The sequence below is a fragment of the Lontra canadensis genome, unplaced genomic scaffold (assembly GCF_010015895.1).
Source record: "Lontra canadensis isolate GAN:19392208 unplaced genomic scaffold, GSC_riverotter_1.0 scaffold69, whole genome shotgun sequence".
Classification (NCBI taxonomy): Eukaryota; Metazoa; Chordata; class Mammalia; order Carnivora; family Mustelidae; genus Lontra; species Lontra canadensis.
This window is the reverse complement of record NW_022631063.1, coordinates 7,026,645-7,048,277: the sequence shown is the minus strand read 5'-3', so window position 1 is coordinate 7,048,277 and position 21,633 is coordinate 7,026,645. Positions and strand designations below refer to the sequence as shown.

Sequence of the window (21,633 nt, the reverse complement as noted above, 5' to 3'; positions counted from 1 at the left end):
AAAGTGAACTGATAGTTTGAATAAGATGCTATGAGGATGTTTAAGTTGCAATGTCCAGATACCTTTGAGGACTTTAGAAGATACTGTTTACATATTCATTTATGCTTCCACCTATTTATTCATTTATGTGTTCATTCATTTGGTTAGCAGATACTTATTTGGCAACTATTACATGCCAGGTTTAGGGACATAACAGTGAGTAAATCAGACACAGTCACAGCTTTTTGGGGAGTTAGAATCAAGCACAGAAGACAGCTGTTGATCGGAGAACATTTGGAGAGATGCACTTGGTAATATTAAAACTAATAACTTGCCATTCAGCAATAATAGTTCATATGTTTTCTTTCACTTTTTTCAAAATCCTTTTCTTAAGTTATTGGGTATTAGGTTTGTCTGTGTTCCCTGTGATGCTCAGTAAAAGCAGATGCTTTATCCATGTAAGCAAGAGCTTCACGAAGAGTAAGGGAAATACTGACCTGCCTTGGGGAAGTCCAGGAGCACTATATGTAGAATTGGATGTCTGGTGCCCGGGAAACCTGATGAAACACCCAATCCAAGGCCTGGGTTGTTTGATGAAATGTGTACCATGTATGATATTTACTGCTGCAAAGCTGCAAGGGTATTTTATCGTAGGAGATGATTAACAGTCCACTGCCTTCCATTACTCTACATATCTGGGAATAGTGGGATATAATTTTGATCAGTATTCTGCTGTTTTCACAGATGATCGGCCTTTCTTAATAACCGTGAGACACAGTATAATTTTTGGAATCTCCCTTAATCCCGAAGTGAAGAGCAACGATGCTATGGTCCCCATAGCAGGGGTGATGAACGGTTACGATGTGGAGTTTGATGACTCAGAGCAGTTCATCTATTGGGTTGAGAATCCAGTAAGTTTTGAATAACATTGAAAGTGTATAACTGGTTCTTGGAAAAGTCTGCCTGCACCGATGCCTTCTTACAAGCAAACATTTGTTGGGTGGATAAAAGGGAAATGGTTCAGAAATAAATTAATTTACCACTCAGTTTTTTAAAAAAAATTATTTGATTTAAATTCAGTTAATTAACACATAGTACCACTAAGTTTATTTTGATTCAGTGAATGATGTACATAGGAGGCTGGCCTGGAGCAGTCAGATAATAAGCATATTTAAGCTATTGGATATTATTTATTCATCCAACAAGTATTTATTAAGTGCCTACTCTTTGCTCTGCGCTGAACTAATGACTTGCTGCTGTAGAATACACACCAAGAAGGAGGAGTAACAAGGCTTGCTCTTGGGAAGCTTAACCTAGTAGAAGATATTAGATGATCATAAAAATGATCATAACTCAAGACAAAAAGCAATAGTTCCCTGAGGAAATTCCAGCAAAACATTTGATGATGGGGTCTTCATCAGCATCTTTGCCTCCAGGATAAGAACACTCCTTCAGTTCCCTTCCTGTGGGAACTCACCCTTTAGAGGAGAAGATCTTTAGATTAAGACCATCAAGATCTTTAGAGGGAAGATCTTTTTGTTTGATGCTTCTCACCTCTATGTGAATGAAATGGGCTTTTATGGCTGTTTTGGCCTCCTGCTTTTCACCTATGACTTGGGTTATTTTTATGACATTTTTATGACTCTGGTCTGTGGTAGTTAAGAAATGAATCTCTGTAGCCAGTTTCAGAGGCAGCCCAAATGATGAGACTTGAACAGTCCTCGGACACATTTAAAAATCACTGTTTTCAAAGTATTGCTGATGTTAGCATTATACACGATGAGACCACCCAATGGTGCTGAACCTTTGCCTTGTCTCCAAATGTGAGGAGTGTTCAAGAAACATGGCAGCCAGCAGTAGCCACAGTGAAGAAAGTGCCTCGATATAGAAACTGTGACCTTGAAACAGCTCACTTCTCTTCATCTTTCTTTCCAGGGTGAAATTCACAGAGTGAAGACCGATGGCACCAATAGGACAGTATTGGTTTCTCTATCTAGGTTGGGGTCTTCCATGAGCCTGGCCTTAGATTGGATATCAAGAAACTTATATTACACCAGTCCTGGAACTCCATCAATTGAGGTAATGATTCCATAATACTGTTTACAGGAACACTGGTTTTTGATGCATCTAAAATCTGTTCACAGGAAATATTTTCCTAGATTTTGAACTTATTTTTCAGCAGGAGGCAAAAGGGAGGAGTTATCAGTATGAACTATCAGTTTTAGAAGTGAAAGAGTAAAACCACCTTAGAAATAAATTATTTGGAACTTTCTACTGCCTTATTTTATTTTCCTCCTAAGCATCAATATTAGCTTGTTCATATAAAAGGATTTTAGATGATCTATAAAAATATATAAAAAGAAAAATGAAAAATTACATAAGGAATTCAGCATTAAGTATGGAAGAATATAGTAGGCTGGAAATTTTCCAGCCTACTATATTCTTTCCAGTTACAAGTCTGTAACGCTATTTCAGTACAAACCAAATTTATAGGTTACCTCTGTTCTAAGATGGAAATCTTTCTATGGCTCCATACAGTTTTTCTAACAGTGAAACAGAAAGTAGAAACTTGATTCTAATTCCTTTGATACTTTCCTTGATGTGATAAGTATTCTTTTTACTTTAATTCTCAGAAGAAATTTTAGATGGGGTACTGGTATACAATCACATGAAGTAAATCAGAGGTAACTCAACTAGTATTGGTTTGCTCCATTCTGGGACAAGGTTAAAATATGCAAGGGATTATTAAAAAGATTTTTATTTATTTATTTGTCAGAGAGAGACAGAGCACAAGCAGGGGGAGCTGCAGAGGGGGAGAGAGAAGCAGGGAGCCCAACACAGGGCTCCATCCCAGGACCCTGGGATCATGACTTGATCATGACTGAGGCAGACACTTAACTGACTGAGCCGCCCAGGCTTCCCTGTAAGGGATTATTAGTTCATAATAATTTGAAAGTGAAAATTTCTAAAGCAAGGGGAGGGTCTTGTGAGGGGGGCAGTTAGCGAGGACGTGTGGAGTGACAGTTCACAGCTCAGGGTGAGGCACCAGCTGCTTAGCTGGTTCTCTATGGAGTATTCAGAAAGACAGATGCCAAATGAAGGTGAGGAAAGCTTCTAACAGTCAAGTGGGTAAGTCAGCACAGATTGGACAGGGGAAGTGCTTATCTGACGGTCAGAACCGTGCCTGTGGTTTACAAAGGTCTTTTACAAACAGGATCTCGGTAAATTCTCACAACATTCCCGAGGGCAGGTAAGGGTAGTGCACATTCACAATTAGAGGGACATTTGCAATATGTACAAATGCTAACTAACCTCAAGCTCTTAACATGAGGGGGATCTTGGAGATTCATTTGGTTCAAGCCCTTTGTTGTTTAGATAAAAGCCTGAATTTTACATAATTTGAGAAACTGGCTTCAACAGTTAGCTTCACTGCCTTGATTCCCAGGCGGTGTTTTGACTTTGCCTTGTTACAAAGGACAATTCCAGCAGTCCAGCCTGCTGTAACCCCCTTTGATAGTGACAGAATATTGTTTCATAACCTAAACTACAAGTATCACTCTCCCATCAAAAGATGGGCACGATTGACTGCCTAAAACCCTTAATTCCAAACTCACATCTTAGCACATCTTCATTCTGAATGACAATGTGTTCCTACTCTGTCTTTTGTCTCTTGCTTTGTAAATGGGGGTCTTCCCTTTTAAATAGTTTTCCGAAAGTAGGGAGCATGTTTTCTCCATCAGTATTAAGTACAATGAAAAGGCACCAGCTGATGGATACTGTGTGAGTGAGTGAATGAATGTGTGTGTGTGTGTGTGTGTGTGTGTGTGTGTGTGTGCGCGCGAGCGCGCACGCACTCACAATGCCAGTAAGGCCTAAAGTTTGTAATTGTGCCCGAATGCAGTGAGGCACAGAGGAAAGATAATTTGCTTTGGATTCCAAACACCTGCTTTGAGTCTGGCTTACTGATTTACTGAACACATTGTACTATACAGATCAGTCCCATGGTTAGTCCTGGATCTTCAAAGATGAATAAAATACTTGTTTCTTCCTTTAAGTGGTTCACACATCTGACAGTTAGACATGCAAACAGATAGCTTTGTTCCAGTGTGTTAAGTATAATATGAGCAGTGACTGTAAAGTGTTCTGTGACTAGGGGAAGAGGTAAACGTGTGGGGCAGGAGAATGGCAGGAGAACCAATTACCTGTGAGCGGTTTCCTGAAAGATGACCCATACTTATCTCTGCCAAATGAAGAAGTAAGGAAAAGTCATCCCATGCAGAGAGAAGTACTTGATAAGGACTTTAAGATACAAAAATGCACTTTGTGACTGGGGACAGCACTGTATTTCCTCCACTCACAGGCTATTTGACCTTGGACAAGTTACCTTTACTTCTCTGAGCCTCTGCTTCCATACTGTAAAATGGGATTCTGGCTCAGTAACTAGAAGTACTTCTTGACACTAAGGTAGCCTGTGAATACAGAGTCCGGTTTCCCTCAAACCACCAGTATATTCAGAATAGCCATAGAGGAGCTATGAGAACAATGATCCAGAGGTAAATTGCACTTTTAGTGTTTTTTATTGGTTTTCTCCTTTGGTGTTGTCAGTAGTGACTCTCTCAGGGGAATGTTGGATGGAGTAAGGATGCAGAGATAGTGTTCACTTACTGTTTACATGAACACAATAACTTCTGGGATAAGAATAACTCATATTTAGTTCAAATTTGAAAATAAGAGAAATACTGAATAAATTGTTTTCCACTAGGGGTAGCTGTGTGCCCATTCACTAAACGCAATTACGTCGCTTGAGAATGAGGCATACAGAATGGTTGTGTGAGAGAACTTGATACATGCCAAAAAAAGGAAAAAGAGCTTTCCTTTGAATTTAAAGAGATCCTTAAGCCCAGGAAAAGTAGAGAAATTTTGACAGAAAGAGGCAAATTAAAAAGAAAGATACCATGAAGGAGAGAGAAAAATTTAGAAGAGTGAGGGATTAAAGAGAGTTGTTGTGGGGGGTGGGGAGAGAGAGTGAGGAAGAGGAGGAGGGAGGAAAAAATACATATAGAGACAGAAAGAGGGCAGAGATAGAAACGTAAACACTGGTACACAAATAATCTATTTGCATTAAAAAGCAGCTTTATAGAAAAACCTTCATCCCAGTCAGCAATCACATACATCTTCTAATCTCTTACTAGCTGCTTCTCTCAGACGGTCTTAAGTGCATATTAGAATAGCCTCATTCCTATAAGAAAGTGTTTCTAGTATAGTAACCCATATTTTTCTGTGATGTTTCAGGATTCTGCTAACATTAGTTTTCACAATTACAGTGATAATAATTAAAAATAGATAACACGGGGGGAGGAATCAAGATGGCGGAGAAGTAGCAGGCTGAGACTACTTCAGGTAGCAGGAGATCAGCTAGATAGCTTATCTAAAGGTTGCAAACACCTACAAATCCAATGGGAGATTGAAGAGAAGAAGAACAGCAATTCTAGAAACAGAAAATCAACCACTTTCTGAAAGGTAGGACTGGCGGAGAAGTGAATCCAAAGCGATGGGAAGATAGGCTGCGGGGGGAGGGACCGGCTCCCGGCAAGCGGCAGAGCCACGGAGCACAAAATCAGGACTTTTAAAAGTCTGTTCCGCTGAGGGACATCGCTCCAGAGGCTTAACCGGGGTGAAGCGCACGCGGGGTCAGCGTGGCCTCAGGTCCCGCAGGGTCACAGAAGGATCGGGGGTGTCTGAGGGTCGCAGAGCTTACAGGTATTAGAACAGGGAAGCCGGCTATAGAGGTGGAGCCGAGGAGTGAGCTCTCAGCTCAGGGTTACTTTGAACCGGTCGCAGGCTCGGTCTGCGCGGCTGGAGGCCAGGGTGACGGGAGTAATTGGGCGCTGTTCTCTGAGGGTGCACTGAGGAGTGGGGCCCTGGGCTCTCGGCTCCTCCGGGCCGGAGACTGGGAGGCCGCCATCTTCATTCCCGTCCTCCGGAACTCTACGGAAAGCGCTCGGGGAACAAAAGCTCCCGAAAGCAAACCCGAGCGGATTACTCAGCCCGGCCCCTGGTAAGTGCGGTGCGACTCCGCCTGGGGCAAAGACACTTGAGAATCACTACAACAGGCCCCTCCCCCAGAAGATCAACAAGAAACCCAGCCAGGACCAAGTTCACCTACCAAGGAGTGCAGTTTCAATACCAAGGAGAGCAGCGGAATTCCAGAGGAGGAGAAAGCAAAGCACGGAACTCATGGCTTTCTCCCCATGATTCTTTAGCCTTGCAGTTAATTTAATTTTTTTTTCTTTTTCAATTTTTTTTCTCTTCTTCTGCTAAATTTTTTTAACTTTTACCCTTTTCTTTTTTAATGTTTTTTAACTAGTTTATCTAATATATATATATTTTTCTTTTTTATATTATTTCTTTATTCGTTTTCTTTTTTTTAATTGTTTATTTTCTTTTCTTTCTTTTTTTTTTTTTTCTGAACCTCTTTTTATCCCCTTTCTCCCCCCTCATGATTTGGGATCTCTTCTGATTTGGTTAAAGCATATTTTCCTGGGCATGTTGCCACCCTTTTAGTATTTTACTTGCTCCTTCATATACTCTTATCTGGACAAAATGACAAGGCGGAAAAGTTCACCACAAAAAAAAGAACAAGAGGCAGTACCGAAGGCTAGGGACCTAATCAATACAGACATTCGTAATATGTCAGATCTAGAGTTCAGAATGATGATTCTCAAGGTTCTAGCTGGGCTTGAAAAAGGCATGGGAGATATTAGAGAAACCCTCTCCGGAGAGATAAAAGCCCTTTCTGGAGAAATAAAAGAATTAAATCTAACCAAGTTGAAATCAAAAAAGCTATTAATGAGGTGCAATAAAAAATGGAGGCTCTCACTGCTAGGATAAATGAGGCAGAAGAGCGAATTAGCGATATAGAAGACCAAATGACAGAGAATAAGGAAGCTGAACAAAAGAGGGACAAACAACTACTGGACCACGAGGGCAGAATTCGAGAGATAAGTGACACCATAAGACGAAACAACATTAGAATAATTGGGATTCCAGAAGAAGAAGAAAGAGAGAGGGGAGCAGAAGGTATATTGGCGAGAAATATTGGAGAGAATTTCCCCAATATGGCAAAGGGAACAAGCATCAAAATCCAGGAGGTTCAGAGAACCCCCCCCCAAAAAAATCAATAAGAATAGGTCCACACCCCATCACCTAATAGTAAAATTTACAAGTCTTAGTGACAAAGAGAAAATCCTGAAAGCAGCCCAGGAAAAGAAGTCTGTAACATACAATGGTAAAAATATTAGATTGGCAGCAGACTTATCCACAGAGACCTGGCAGGCCAGAAAGAGCTGGCATGATATATTCAGAGTACTAAACGAGAAAAACATGCAGCCAAGAATACTATATCCAGCTAGGCTATCATTGAAAATAGAAGGAGAGATTAAAAGCTTCCAGGACAAACAAAAACTGAAAGAATTTGCAAACACCAAACCAGCTCTACAGGAAATATTGAAAGGGGTCCTCTAAGCAAAGAGAGACCCTAAAACTAGTAGATCAGAAAGAAACAGAGACAATATACAATAACAGTCACCTTACAGGCAATACAATGGCACTAAATTCATATCTCTCAATACTTACCCTGAATGTTAATGGGCTAAATGCCCCAATCAAAAGATACAGGGTATCAGAATGGATAAAAAAACAAAACCCATCTATACGTTGCCTACAAGAAACTCACCTTAAACCCGAAGACACCTCCAGGTGAAGGGGTGGAAAAGAATTTACCATGCTAATGGACATCAGAAGAAAGGAGTGGCAATCCTTACATCAGATCAATTAGCTTTTAAGCCAAAGACTATAATAAGAGATGAGGAAGGACACTGTATCATACTCAAAGGAACTGTCCAACAAGAAGATCTAACAATTTTAAATACCTATGCCCCTAATGTGGGAGGAGCCAACTATATAAACCAATTAATAACAAAATCAAAGAAACACATCAACAATAATACAATAATAGTAGGGTACTTTAACACTCCCCTCACTGAAATGGACAGATCATCCAAGCAAAAGATCAACAAGGAAATAAAGGCCTTAAATGACACACTGGACCAGATGGACATCACAGATATATTCAGAACATTTCATCCCAAAGCAACAGAATACACATTCTTCTCTAGTGCCCATGGAACATTCTCCAGAATAGATCACATTCTCGGTCCTAAATCAGGTCTCAACCGGTATCAAAAGATTGGAATCATTCCCTGCATATTTTCAGACCACAATGCTCTGAAGCTAGAACTCAGTCACAAGAGGAAATCTGGAAAGAACCCAAATACATGGAGACTAAACAGCATCCTTCTAAAGAATGAACGGGTCCATCAGGAAATTAAAGAAGAATTGAAAAAATTAATGGAAACAAATGATAATGAAAACACAATGGTTCAAAGTCTGTGGGACACAACAAAGGCAGTCCTGAGAGGAAATATATAGCGGTACAAGCCTTTCTCAAGAAACAAGAAAGGTCTCAGGTACACAACCTAACCGTACACCTAAAGGAGCTGGAGAAAGAACAAGAAAGAAACCCTAAACCCAGCAGAAGAGAAATCATAAAGATCAGAGCAGAAATCAATGAAATAGAAACAAACAAACAAAAAAAACACAATAGAACAAATCAATGAAACTAGGAACTGGTTCTTTTTTTAAAATTAATTAATTAATTAATTTGACAGAGAGATTACAAGTAGACAGGCGAGAGAAGGGAGAGGCAGGCGAGAGAAGGGAGAAGCAGGCCCCCTGCCGAGCAGAGAACCTGATGTGGGGCTTGATCCCAGGACCCTGAGATCATGACCTGAGCTGAAGGCAGAGGCTTAACCCACTGAGCCACCCAGGCGCCCCAGAGGTGGTTCTTTGAAAGAATTAATAAGATTGATAAACCCCTGGCCAGACTTATCAAAAAGAAAAGAGAAAGGACCCAAATAAAATCATGAATGAAAGAGGAGAGATCACAACTAACACCAAAGAAATACAGACAATTATAAAAACATACTATGAGCAACTCTACGCCAACAAATTTGACAATCTGGAAGAAATGGATGCATTCCTAGAGACATATAAACTACCACAACTGAACCAGGAAGAAATAGAAAGCCTGAAAAGACCCATAACCAGTAAGGAGATTGAAACAGTCATCAAAAATCTCCAAACAAACAAAAGCCCAGGGCCAGACTGCTTCCCCGGGGGAATTCTACCAAACATTTAAAGAAGAACTAATTCCTATTCTGAAACTGTTCCAAAGAATAGAAATGGAAGGAAAATTTCCAAACTCATTTTATGAGGCCAGCATCACCTTGATCCCAAAACCAGACAAGGATCCCATCAAAAAAGAGAACTACAGACCAATATCCTTGATGAACACAGATGCAAAAATTCTCACCAAAATACTAGCCAATAGGATTCAACAGTACATTAAAAGGATTATTCACCACGACCAAGTGGGATTTATTCCAGGGCTGCAAGGTTGGTTCAACATCTGCAAATCAATCAGTGTGATAACAACACATTAATACAAGAAAGAACAAGAACCATATGATACTCTCAGTAGATGCTGAAAAAGCATTTGACAAACTACAGCCTCCCTTCATGATCAAAACTCTTCAAAGTGTAGGGATAGAGGGCACATACCTCAATATTATCGAAGCCATCTATGAAAAACCCATCGCAAATATTCTCAATGGTGAAAAACTGAAAGCTTTTCCGCTAAGGTCAGGAACACGGCAGGGATGTCCGTTATCACCATTGCTATTAAACATAGTACTAGAAGTCCTAGCCTCAGCAATCAGACAACAAAAGGAAATTAAATGCATCCAGATCAGCAAAGAAGAAGTCAAACTATCACTCTTCGCAGATGATATGATACTATATGTGGAAAACCCAAAAGACTCCACTCCAAAACTGCTAGAACTTGTACAGGAATTCAGTAAAGTGTCAGGATATAAAATCAGTGCACAGAAATCAGTTGCATTTCTCTACACCAACAACAATTCAGAAGAAAGAGAAATTAAGGAGTCCATCCCATTTACAATTGCACCCAAAACTATAAGATACCTAGGAATAAACCTAACCAAAGAGACTAAAAATCTATACACAGAAAACTGTAAAGTACTCATGAAAGAAATTGAGGAAGACACAAAGAAATGGAAAAATGTTCCATGCTCCTGGATTGGAAGAATAAATATTGTGAAAATGTCTATGCTACCTAAAGCAATCTACACATTTAATGCAATTCCTATCAAAATACCATCCATTTTTCTCAAAGAAATGGAGCAAATAATCCTAAAATTTATATGGAACCAGAAAAGACCTCGAATAGCCAAAGGAATATTGAAAAAGAAAGCCAAGGTTGGTGGCATCACAATTCTGGACTTCGAGCTCTATTACAAAGCTGTCATCATTAAGACAGCATGGTACTGGCACAAAAACAGACACATAGATCAATGGAACAGAATAGAGAGCCCAGAAATAGACCCTCAACTCTATGGTCAACTAATCTTCGACAAAGCAGGAAAGAATGTCCAATGGAAAAAAGACAGCCTCTTCAATAAATGGTGTTGGGAAAATTGGACAGCCACATGCAGAAAAATTAAATTGGACCATTTTCTTACACCACACACGAAAATAGACTGAAAATGCATGAAGGACCTCAATGTGAGAAAGGAATCCATCAAAATCCTTGAGGAGAACACAGGCAGCAACCTCTTCGACCTCAGCCGCAGCAACATCTTCCAAGGAACATCGCCGACGGCAAGGGAAGCAAGGGCAAAAATGAACTATTGGGATTTCATCCAGATCAAAAGCTTTTGCACAGCAAAGGAAACAGTTAACAAAACCAAAAGACAACTGACAGAATGGGAGAAGATATTTGCAAACGACATACCAGATAAAGGGCTAGCGTCCAAAATCTATAAAGAACTTAGCAAACTCAACACCCAAAGCATAAATAACCCAATCAAGAAATGGGCAGAAGACATGAACAGACATTTCTTAAAGAAGACATCCAGATGGCCAACAGACACATGAAAAAGTGCTCCACATCACTCGGCATCAGGGAAATACAAATCAAAACCACAATGAGATAACCACCTCACACCAGTCAGAATGGCTGAAATTAACAAGTCAGGAAATGACAGATGATGGCGAGGATGTGAAGAAAGGGGAACCCTGCTACACTGTTGGTGGGAATGCAAGCTGATGCAACCACTCTGGAAAACAGCATGGAGGTTCCTCAAAATGTTGAAAATAGAGCTACTCTATGACCCAGCAATTGCACTACTGGGTATTTACCCTAAAGATACAAACATAATGATCCGAAGGGGCACGTGCACCCGAATGTTTATAGCAGCAATGTCCACAATAGCCAAACTATGGAAAGAACCTAGATGTCCATCCATAGATGAATGGATAAGAAGATGTGGTATATATACACAATGGAATACTATGCAGCCATCCAAAGAAATGAAATCTTGCCATTTGCGACTACGTGGATGGAACTCGAGGGTATCATGCTTAGCGAAATAAATTAATCAGAGAAAGAGAACTACCATATGATCTCCTTAATATGAGGGAGTGGAGATGCAACATGGGGGGTTAAGGGGGTAGGAGAAGATTTAATGAAACAAGATGGGATTGGGAGGGAGACAAACCATAAGTGACTCTTAATCTCACAAAACAAACTGAGGGTTCCTGGCGGGGAGGGGGTTTGGGAGGGGGGGTGGGGTTATGGACATTGGGGAGGGTATGTGCTATGGTGAGTGCTGTGAAGTGTGTAAACCTGGCGATTCACAGACCTGTACCCCTGGGGATAAAAATATATGTTTATAAAAAATAAAAAAATAATAAAAAAATAGATAACACTGAGAAAGCTAGTTAAGGTCTCTTTCATCATATATAATAATATATAATATATAATAATTTCATCATATATAATATGGGCATTCATAATATGGTATCTGTCTTACAGAATTATTGTGAGGATTCAATCCAACAATGCTTAGTATAATGCCTGCTACATAATAAGTGTCCAGTAAATGGACCAATAAAAAAAATAGGAAACACACATTGGGTGCCGTGTTAAAGGCTTTACATGTATTATCTCATAGTTCTGTGCAGAATATCCCATTATTGTCCACATTTTACTAATAAACTACGTTCAAAGAAGTGAATTTACTTGCCTTAGTCCGATCTAGATGGTCAGGGATTTGAACTCTTTCATTTTAACTTGACTGTTAACCTGTCTCAGATTTCACTCGGAGTAAATTTGGACTGGTTGGTCAACTGTATTTTCGATGATGGGCCACTGGGTGCCATGGTTAAGTCACTGGGATTCCGGAGAGCTCTGGGGCTCCCGTGTTTCTTCTAGAGTTTTCTCCTGTGTCCTTTTCTGAAGACATTTTTTAGTTTCTCTCAGGTGATGAGTGTGCATGTTTACCCATTTGAATCCTTCTTTTATCCATATAAATTTCCTCTCCTGAGACTTGAGGTGAATTGAAGTAGGAATTTAAGGGATGATTTTGCTTTTCTTATTTTCTATTGAGCTGATTTCCTCATAGCCCTGAAATACAATTAGGGATTATCTGAATCTCACACAAACCCTCCCATTCATCTTTAATTGGGCTTTGGAATTTGTTGCGTAAGTTCTCCTTCATCTCAGTTTTCTTTGTTTCCCCTTATGAAACTCAGTTCTAATAAGTGATTTTGTGCTATAGGTTTTGAAACTGCAAGGAGATACCAGATACAGAAAAACACTAATTACCAATGATGGGACAGCTCTTGGAGTTGGTAGTCCAGTTGGCATAACTGTTGATCCTGCTAATGGGTGAGTGTTCATAAATGACACGTATTTTCTATGCAGCACCATTCTTGTTAATATTATGGCCTGATAAAATGGAAGATTTCAAAGTTAGGACCTTTTCTGATTTCATATGTCAACATTTTGAAAAATACAGAGCTCAGTGAGAAAGAGAAATAGCTCTTAGTTAATGTGAAGGATATAATTTGTGTTTTGTTCTATGTTCTTTAAATTAGCAACATTGGATAACTGGATAACATTTGAAGTAGAACTTGAAGAATTCAAGGCTTCCTGTAGGTAGAGAGTGGGTTGGAACTGGGGAGTGTTTCTTGAGGTCAAGTGAGCCGTAAAGGCGTAGAAACATGTCAAGGTTTAGCATGATCATGTGGAGGGCTGGAACCAGAGATTTTGAGTTAGGGGTGGTTGACAGGATGGGAGCTAAAGGTATTTGGGGACAAATCCTAGAAGGACTTTAATGTCATTATGCTAAGAAGGTACATTTTATTCTTTTGAGAAATAAAAAGCCAGCTGGGAATTGGGAGGAAAAGAATTATTATAGAATCAAATACGTATTTCAGGATGATGGGTCAGAGCAGAGTGGAAGAAACCAGGGGCAGGGAGACTAGTTAGGAGAAAATGTTCAGCTAGGGAAGAGAGTTCCCAGTTCAGGTTAGGTAGCTTAAATTTTTAGTCAACTCAGAAGTCACAAGAGTTTTGTGATTCGTCCAGGAAACTTTTGGTAGCCTGGAATTTGAGAGGAGAAAGAAAATTATGACAGGAACTCAGGGCCAATGACTAACAAGTTAAGCACAATGGGAGATCAAGAGAATAAATAAGGATGTTGGTAAAATGCTTATGTATTAAGTCCGGGCAGAGAGGAACCAAAGGTTTGGAAGCTCAGGCAAGTTTTAAGGTTGAAGAACAGGCTCCATAGAAGAAATAAAATAGGAGCAGTGAAGAGATGGGAGAGTTTGGTCAAAGCAGAGAATGTGAGAGTTTGAGAACTTAGAAGTAGGGAAGTTTAGATTTGAAGATGAGGTTCATGGACGGGCATATGGAGGGTGCAGGAGGTTTGCAAATAAAGAATGGAATGAAGGGTTTTGAAGACTTGTGGGAAAAGACCATAAGAGGATTGTCTCCTGAGGCTGTGGCAGCAGATGAGATAGAAGGAATGGAAACTTGTATTCATATCCAGAAGGTATGTCCACAGAGGACTTGGAAAGCAACCCTTCATATACATTAGTGAAATTTTATGTATTATGGATTTGGCAGTTCTGTGTGGAGATTAGATTTATGTATAATATTGCATTTTTCATCACAAAAATCAGAAAAGAAAGTAGCTGGTCTTGTGCCAGATGATGATTTGGAGAAGAGTTAACTAACAGGTCTGAGAAGTGAGCAGGGAGGTACTAGTGTCCTTCCCAGTGCACTGTATGTGCGTGATTCTTTGAAAGGCATTGATTGTTGATGTAGGCTCTTTCTTAGTCACAAACTTTGAACCTATCTGATCAGGGTTAAGGATCCTCCATCAATGTAGGTTGCTAGCATCCTATTTTAAATACCATTTTCTTTCTTTCTTTCTTTTTTTTTTTTTTTAAGATTATATTTATTTGACAGAGATCACAGGTAGGCAGAGAGGCAGGCAGGGGTGGGGGGAAGCAGGTCAGGGAGCCTGATATGGGGCTCGATCCCAGGACCCTGAGATCATGACCTGAGCCGAAGGCAGAGGCTTAACCCACTGAGCCATCCAGGCGCCCCTAGATACCATTTTCAATAGTCTCTATCCCAATAATAACGAGGAAATATACAGACATTGACAGAACGCCGGCTAAGTACTCCTCCATCTTATATGTCAGAAGGTACTAACAGTGGAGATTTCCTCCACTGAACTGTGCACATTTCGAGGACAATCAATAACACTTTTTTTTTCATTTAAATATTTAATGTAACTGTTTTATGCCTGTCTGTTTTGTGAAATGCTGGTGTTTTTCCATGGTTGAAGGAAACTGTACTGGTCAGACCAAGGAACAGACAGTGGTATTCCGGCCAAGATTGCAAGTGCTAACATGGATGGCAAATTTCCAAAAGTTCTCTTCACGGGGAACCTTGAACACCTGGAGTTCATCACCCTTGATATTGAGGAGCAGAAACTCTACTGGGCGGTCTCGAGCACGGGAGTGGTATGCGCACCCTGTTGATCTTCATTGCTGAGCTTGTGTGGCTGATACTGATGTTCCTTGTCTGTCTGGGGTTCCTGAACAATCTCCCTTGGCCACTTGGACCAGTGTTTTATTGCCCTTTCTTCCTAATAACTTTTTTCCCTAGAGCAAATATTGCCCTAGTTGAAGTCATTTTCCACTAGTTTGTGCATAGTTCCTTATAGAATAATTTTCATTGCCGTTTCCCCGATCTTTTGCTTTTCTTCAAGATAAAATATTTCCATTTTTCATTTCTTATTTGTCCTTGAAGAGCCATTTCTTTCATGTTTTAGTGATTTCAGTGCTTTTCTTTCAAAGTTATCCAGGCTCTCCAGTTGTAGAGACTAAAGGAAAAAAAAAAGTAAATACCAAGCTTTTGAGCATGGCATCCCCTCCTAGCTACGTGCCATTCTCTAAGGTCTTAACATGGTTGATGCATATGGGAAAAGTCCCTTTGGTGGTAATTTTAAACTTCAAGGTTGAGCTCATTATTTTCTGCAGTAAGATGAAGAAACTATATAATTACGTCCATTCACAGAAATAATGTTTCATCACCACTGTTGTGCTTATGCAATTGAGCTGGGACAAGGCACATAGAAGGTGCTCAGTAATAACTATTGATCAATTAAAATATTGCTGTGGATATTGTATTGAATGTGTGCCAGTCTCTTCCCTATTTTTTATTTTTTTATTTTTATTTTTTTTCTAATTTAAAATCATCTTTAGTAATTTGTTTTTATGAAATTTCATCATAAGTATGTATCTGTTTTTTCTGAAGAGCAGGCTGTGACCCAGTCTTTGTATTGGTCAGTTCCTTTCAGTGGTTGGTAGTAAATGAATCCCTGTAAATCATTATTATCATTATCATTATTATTATTTTCAGTTAACCAGCATTTAGTACATCATAAGTTTTTGTTGTATTGTTCAACAGTTCATTAGTTGCATATAACACCCCATCCTCATCCCAACATGTGCCCTCCTTAATACCCATCACCCGGTTACCCCATCCACCCACATTCCTTCCTTCTGTAAGCCTCAGTTTGTTTCCCAGAGTCCAGAGTCTCTCATGGTTTGTTTCCATCTCTGATTTTTTCCCATTCAGTTTTCCCTCCCTTCCCCTGTGGTCTTCTGTTCTATTTCTTATATTCCACATATGAGTGAAACCTTATGATAATTGTCCTTCTCTGCTTGACTTAATTTCACTTAGCATAATCCCTTCCAGTTCCATCCATGATGATGCAAATGGTGGGTATTCATCCTTTCTGATGGCTGGGTAATACTCCATTGTATATATGAACCACATATTCTTTATCCATTTGTCTGTTGAAGGGCATCTCGGCATCTTGTGGACGTTACTGCTATGAACATTGGGGTGCATGTGCCCCTTCTTTTTACTACATCTGTATCTTTTCTTCCCTGCTTTTTTTTTTTTTTTTTTTTTTTTAAGATTTTATTTATTTGTTAGAGAGAGAGAGAGAGTGTGGGAGCACAGGCAGACAGAGTGGCAGGCAGAGGCAGAGGGAGAAGCAGGCTCCCTGCCGAGCAAGGAGCCTGATGTGGGACTCGATCCCAGGACCCTGGGATCATGACCCGAGCCGAAGGCAGCTGTTTAACCAACTGAGCCACCCAGGCGTCCCGCTTCCCTGCTTTTTAAATAGTAGTGTTTTCAGATCTGTTTTTGACATTGATGGTCTCCATAATATTGCACAGTAGGTCTGATGTTCAGTTTGTTGTTAATTCAGCAGTGCCAGTTTCAATCCTAATATGGACTTAGAGTGGTGATAAACTAAGAACACTGAAAAGAAGTAGTGATGTGTGAAAGTACTTCACGGACTTCGATGTCTGTATGCAGTAATGAGGGAGCTCTTGCCACATGGTGTGATCTCTGTGGACAACTTACTATGTCCCAGATAGTGCCCACCACCTTTCTCCCTTCCTATTTTCACATCTGCTCTGCCCTCCTGAATGTGTGGGCTTTTTGGAGGTGTGACTCTCCATCTTTTCTCCCAGGTTAGAACCCTCATGTTTCCCTCACTCTAATAACCATGTCTTTATTTAATCATCAGAAAGTGCTGGCCATTTGTCCTCTGCTTCTTTTCTCAGGTGCAGCCTTTCTCTGCCACCTCCACCCTGCTGAACCTTGATTGGATGATTGCTGTCCTTAATCAACCTTGCTTTCATGATGGAGGCATGTTTTCTTCATAAATCTGCAACAGATAGGTTTGATCACTGCTCGGCTTGAGGAATAGCTCCAGACACCTCAGCTGAGCTTAGACAGCTAATCTGGTCCTGGTTGCTCCTTCAGAGCTCCCCTCCAAGCTTATCTTCCCTCTACTCTGACTTTCTGGAATTTCTGTCAGTTTCTAGGGCATAACCTGCTCTTGTAACTGCTGGGTTTCCTTGTCCAGTGAGGTAATGAGCCAAACCTCATTTGTCTCTCTCGCCACTACTCAGCTCAGATCCTGGCACAGAGGAGGCCTTTGAGACAAGTTTCTGGAATGAAATCAAACCAGCTGTGTCTATAGTTTATTTTTCTTCTAGAAGCAGACTTGTCATTTCCCATTAGGAACTTCATTTTTGTGAGTTCTTTTCCAGCTTATTACAGTCATTTTGACTAAGACTTGTTACCTGTTCGAATACAACAGCACCATTCAATACACCATTCGAGTATAACCTTGTCCCATTCAGTCTTGCTGTCTTGTCATTGAATGAAACATGTTTCCTACTCCCATTGCAGAAATCGTTAGTGAAGATGTTAAATGCAGGGTCAGTCAGCTCCTGGGGAGTGATCTACAGTTCGACACTAAATGTGTATCCTTGTCCAGAATATGACAGGGACTAGCGAGGTTTAGTTCCCCTTTTCTTCACCATGTCGTCTGAGAATGTTAGTTGTCTTACTTGAGGTGAAACTTCATTGTCAGTGAAATGGGCATGATGACATTTGCCTGGCCTACTGCTCCATGTCATTGTGACTATGAAATCCTAAAACAGATAAGAAAAATCTCTGTGAAGGATAGAGTGCTATATAGATGTGGTATATTTTTATTAAGAGAATGTAGTTTGCTGGAGGGGAGGTTGGTGAGGGGTTGGAGTAACTGGGTGGTGGGCATTAAGGAGGGCCTGTGATGTGCTAAGCCCTGGGTGTTCTATATCCCTGATAAATTACTGAACTCTGTATCTGAAATTAATGATGTACTATAGGTTGGCTAATTGAAATTAAGTTAAAAAAGAGAGAGAGAATGTTAGTTTTAAATGTTTCTCTCATTTCACCATCAATCAGTCAATCATGACAATTCTGATGTTTTAGATCGAAAGAGGAAATGTGGATGGTACAAATAGAATGATCCTGGTGAACCATCTTTCCCACCCCTGGGGAATTGCTGTCTATGATTCCTTCCTTTATTATACGGATGAACACTATGAAGTCATTGAAAGAGTTGATAAGGCCACTGGGGACAACAAAGTAGTCTTGAGAGAGAATTTTCCAAATTTGAGAGGTCTTCGAGTTTATCACAGACATGGTAAGTATTTGTTACTGAAACACACACGTTCATGAATGTAAAATGTACATTCACACATCTGCCCACTTATATATGTAAGTTCATGCCTGCACATAGACCCACGTACGCATACATGCATGTGAATTGAAATTACCCCAAATATTTTTGAAATGATAGCCCTGTCCTAAGGTTGGCTGAGTGTCAGAGACTAACCTGGCATCTGAAAGGCCAGGCTGACTTCAATTTACTGACTTCAAAGTAAATTCCTTACTTTGCTTTGCTTCATAGCGGTCCCTGACATCTATCAGTTTGTTGTCTATTGTTTCTGGTTAGAACGTAACCTCCATAAGGACAGGCATTTTTTTCTGTCTTGTTTCTTGCTCTGTATCCAGTAACTAGATGAGTTCCTGGCACGTTGAAGGTGGTCAGGAAACATTGGTTGGGTACCTGATGGGGAAGTGTTAATAGGTTACAATTTCTAATCTTAAAGGGAATACTTGCTGTTTTCAGCATTTTTTCGTAGATAATCTAACTTTTGATTCGCCCCTTAAGCTAGCATTATGATACAGAAATTATTTTTTGAAGTTTTGACATATTGTGTAGCTTTTAGTCTCTAACCAAAGTTGACTAAGCAGTTTGCTGTCTGTAACCTAGACTTGTCACTTGGCATTTGTTTTTATTGCATGTGGAGAAAACCTTTAAATGTTCTTAATTAATATATTCTAAATCAAATGCCCATCACATTGTTGATCACATAATTAAAACTGATATAATTTTAAATGCCAGTACATAGGTCAGAAGGGTGAAAAAAATTAGAATTTGCACACTGATCTCCCCAATTCTTCTAATTTCTGTATGATTTATGGAAGAAAAAAAAATTGATGTTCCATTCTCTATAATAGTTGTGGTACCTTTATGTGTTAATTGTTTAAGCTGTAGTCTCTTCAATGCTGTTTTTAGGTTGTTAACCCAGGTGCTGTATTTTGTTACTGATTTTCGTAATGAATTATTCGGTGACCCAATACAAGATATTTGAGGTAGAGTGTCAAGTATGTGAGGTCAAAAGTTACAAACTAATTTTGATTTCATTTAGATCCATCCTCCAATGGCTGTAGCAACAATGGGAATGCCTGTCAGCAGATTTGCCTGCCTGTACCAGGAGGATTGTTCACATGTGCCTGTGCCAGTGGACTGAAACTCAATCCTGATAATCGGACCTGTTCTCCATATAGCTCTTTTCTTGTTGTTTCAATGCTGTCTGTAATCACAGGCTTTAGCTTGGAATTTTCAGATCACTCCGAAGCCATGGTGCCAGTGGCCGGCCAAGGTATGCCAACTCCAGTAGAAGTAAGATTTCACTCTGCTGCCATGTGAAATTCTTGGTGCCATAAAGCCATTCTCCATGTTTGGATTTAGCATGTAATGAAGCTTGTGTTTCCCTTGAGATAAACTGGCTCTGCCTTGAATTGTTCTCAAACATTAGCGTACATCAGAATTGGAGAGCTTGTTAAAACTCAGATCTTGGCCCCATCTACAGATTTCCCCGTTTAGTCGTCTGGAGTAAGGCTAGAGAATCCACATTCCTTTTAAAAAAAAAAAATTTTTTAATTTCTGGGGCGCGTGGGTGGCTCAGTGGGTTAAATCCTCTGCCTTCAACTCAGGTAATGATCTGCCTTCAGCTCAGGTCCTGGGATCGAGCCCCGCATCGGGCTCTCTGCTTGGCAGGGAGCCTGCTTCCTCTCCTCTCTCTCTCTGCCTGCCTCTCTGCCTACTTGTGATCTCTCTGTCAAATAAATAAAATCCTTAAAAAAAAACATTTTAATTTTTAAAATTAAAATTAAAAATAAAATTTTTAAAATTTTTAAAATTAAGTTCAATTAGCCATCATTAGTTTTTTTTAAGATTTTATTCATTTGACAGATTTATTTGACCTGAGCCAAAGGCAGAGGCTCAACCCACTCAGCCACCCAGGCACTTCAACCCACCATTAGTTTTTGATGTAGTGTTCATTGATTCATTGGTTGCATATAACACCCAGTGCTCATCAGATCATGTGCCCTCCTTAATGCCTGTCACCCAATAACTCCCACTCCCCTCCCTTCTTCAACCCTCAGTTTGCATTCCTAGCAAGTTCCCAGGGCATGATGATGTCGCTGGTCCCTGGATCACACTGAGAGTGACAGGCCTAGAGCAAGATAGAATGTAGCATGAGACTGCAAGAAGTATGCAGAGTTGGTGTTTAGAAGAACAGTTGATGGAGATTTGGGATCAAGATTAGACTCTTATTTAGAATAGTAATACAGTAGTCCATAATCTGGTTTATTAAGATGTATTTGATGAGTTGAAATAAATGAGTTGGCAGTATTAGAAGCTCCTTAGTAACTGTATTTTTGCAGTATTTTGTGTTTGTATACTGTGAACATAGAAAATGATCCCTGTTACCGTAGGAGGAACCAAGTGTTTACTAGCATCACAAGGGGTGTGTCATGGATAATGATAGAAATAAAAGATAGAAAAGGAAGAAAAAGAGTGAAGGGAAATGGAGGGGAGGAAGAGATGGTCAGAAGAGATGACCATACACATGGTGGAAGGAGTCAGAGAATGTCTGGTAGCATGTATGCTCTTGGCTGATGGTGATAGGCACTAGTACACATGACTCCTCTTTGTTTTCCCCACATCTGAAATGTTATGGCTCTAAATTACCATCTTGTAAAGATCATAAAATCAATTATTTTTTCTCCCAACTTTTCATTTTGAAAAATTTCAAATCAGAAAAGTTGAACGAAAGGGACAGTGAACATCCTTACATTGTACACGTAGATAGAAAAATTGTTAGTATTTCAACACATTGGAACACTCAATCTGTGCGTACATGCACATGCATATACGTACATTTAATGTTACTGGTTTCAGGGGCACAGTGTCATCATAGATTCAAGTTTTTATTCATTTTTAAAATTCAGTGTGTTATAAACATTTACCACAATTACTCTTGATACTCTGTTGGCTTCATTTTGGCCAAGTAGATTTTCCGTTGAAATCAATGACTGCCTGTATTCTTTGGACATGATTCCGTGAGTGTTTATGTGCTTCCTTGCTTCTGGGTCTAAGA

General features: G+C 39.9%; 1 protein-coding gene across 1 annotated transcript in view; it reads left to right on the top strand.

The window, feature by feature from the left end:
• Nucleotides 1–21,633, top strand: part of LRP2 (LDL receptor related protein 2) — a 206,694-nt gene that overhangs the window by 115,162 nt on the left and 69,899 nt on the right. Inside the window, exons 32-37 of the mRNA XM_032880388.1 lie at nucleotides 724–890; nucleotides 1,915–2,058; nucleotides 12,741–12,850; nucleotides 14,826–15,003; nucleotides 18,329–18,542; nucleotides 19,615–19,848. Of these exons, the coding sequence (XP_032736279.1) occupies nucleotides 724–890; nucleotides 1,915–2,058; nucleotides 12,741–12,850; nucleotides 14,826–15,003; nucleotides 18,329–18,542; nucleotides 19,615–19,848 (1,047 nt within the window). The remainder of the gene's footprint in view (nucleotides 1–723; nucleotides 891–1,914; nucleotides 2,059–12,740; nucleotides 12,851–14,825; nucleotides 15,004–18,328; nucleotides 18,543–19,614; nucleotides 19,849–21,633) is intronic.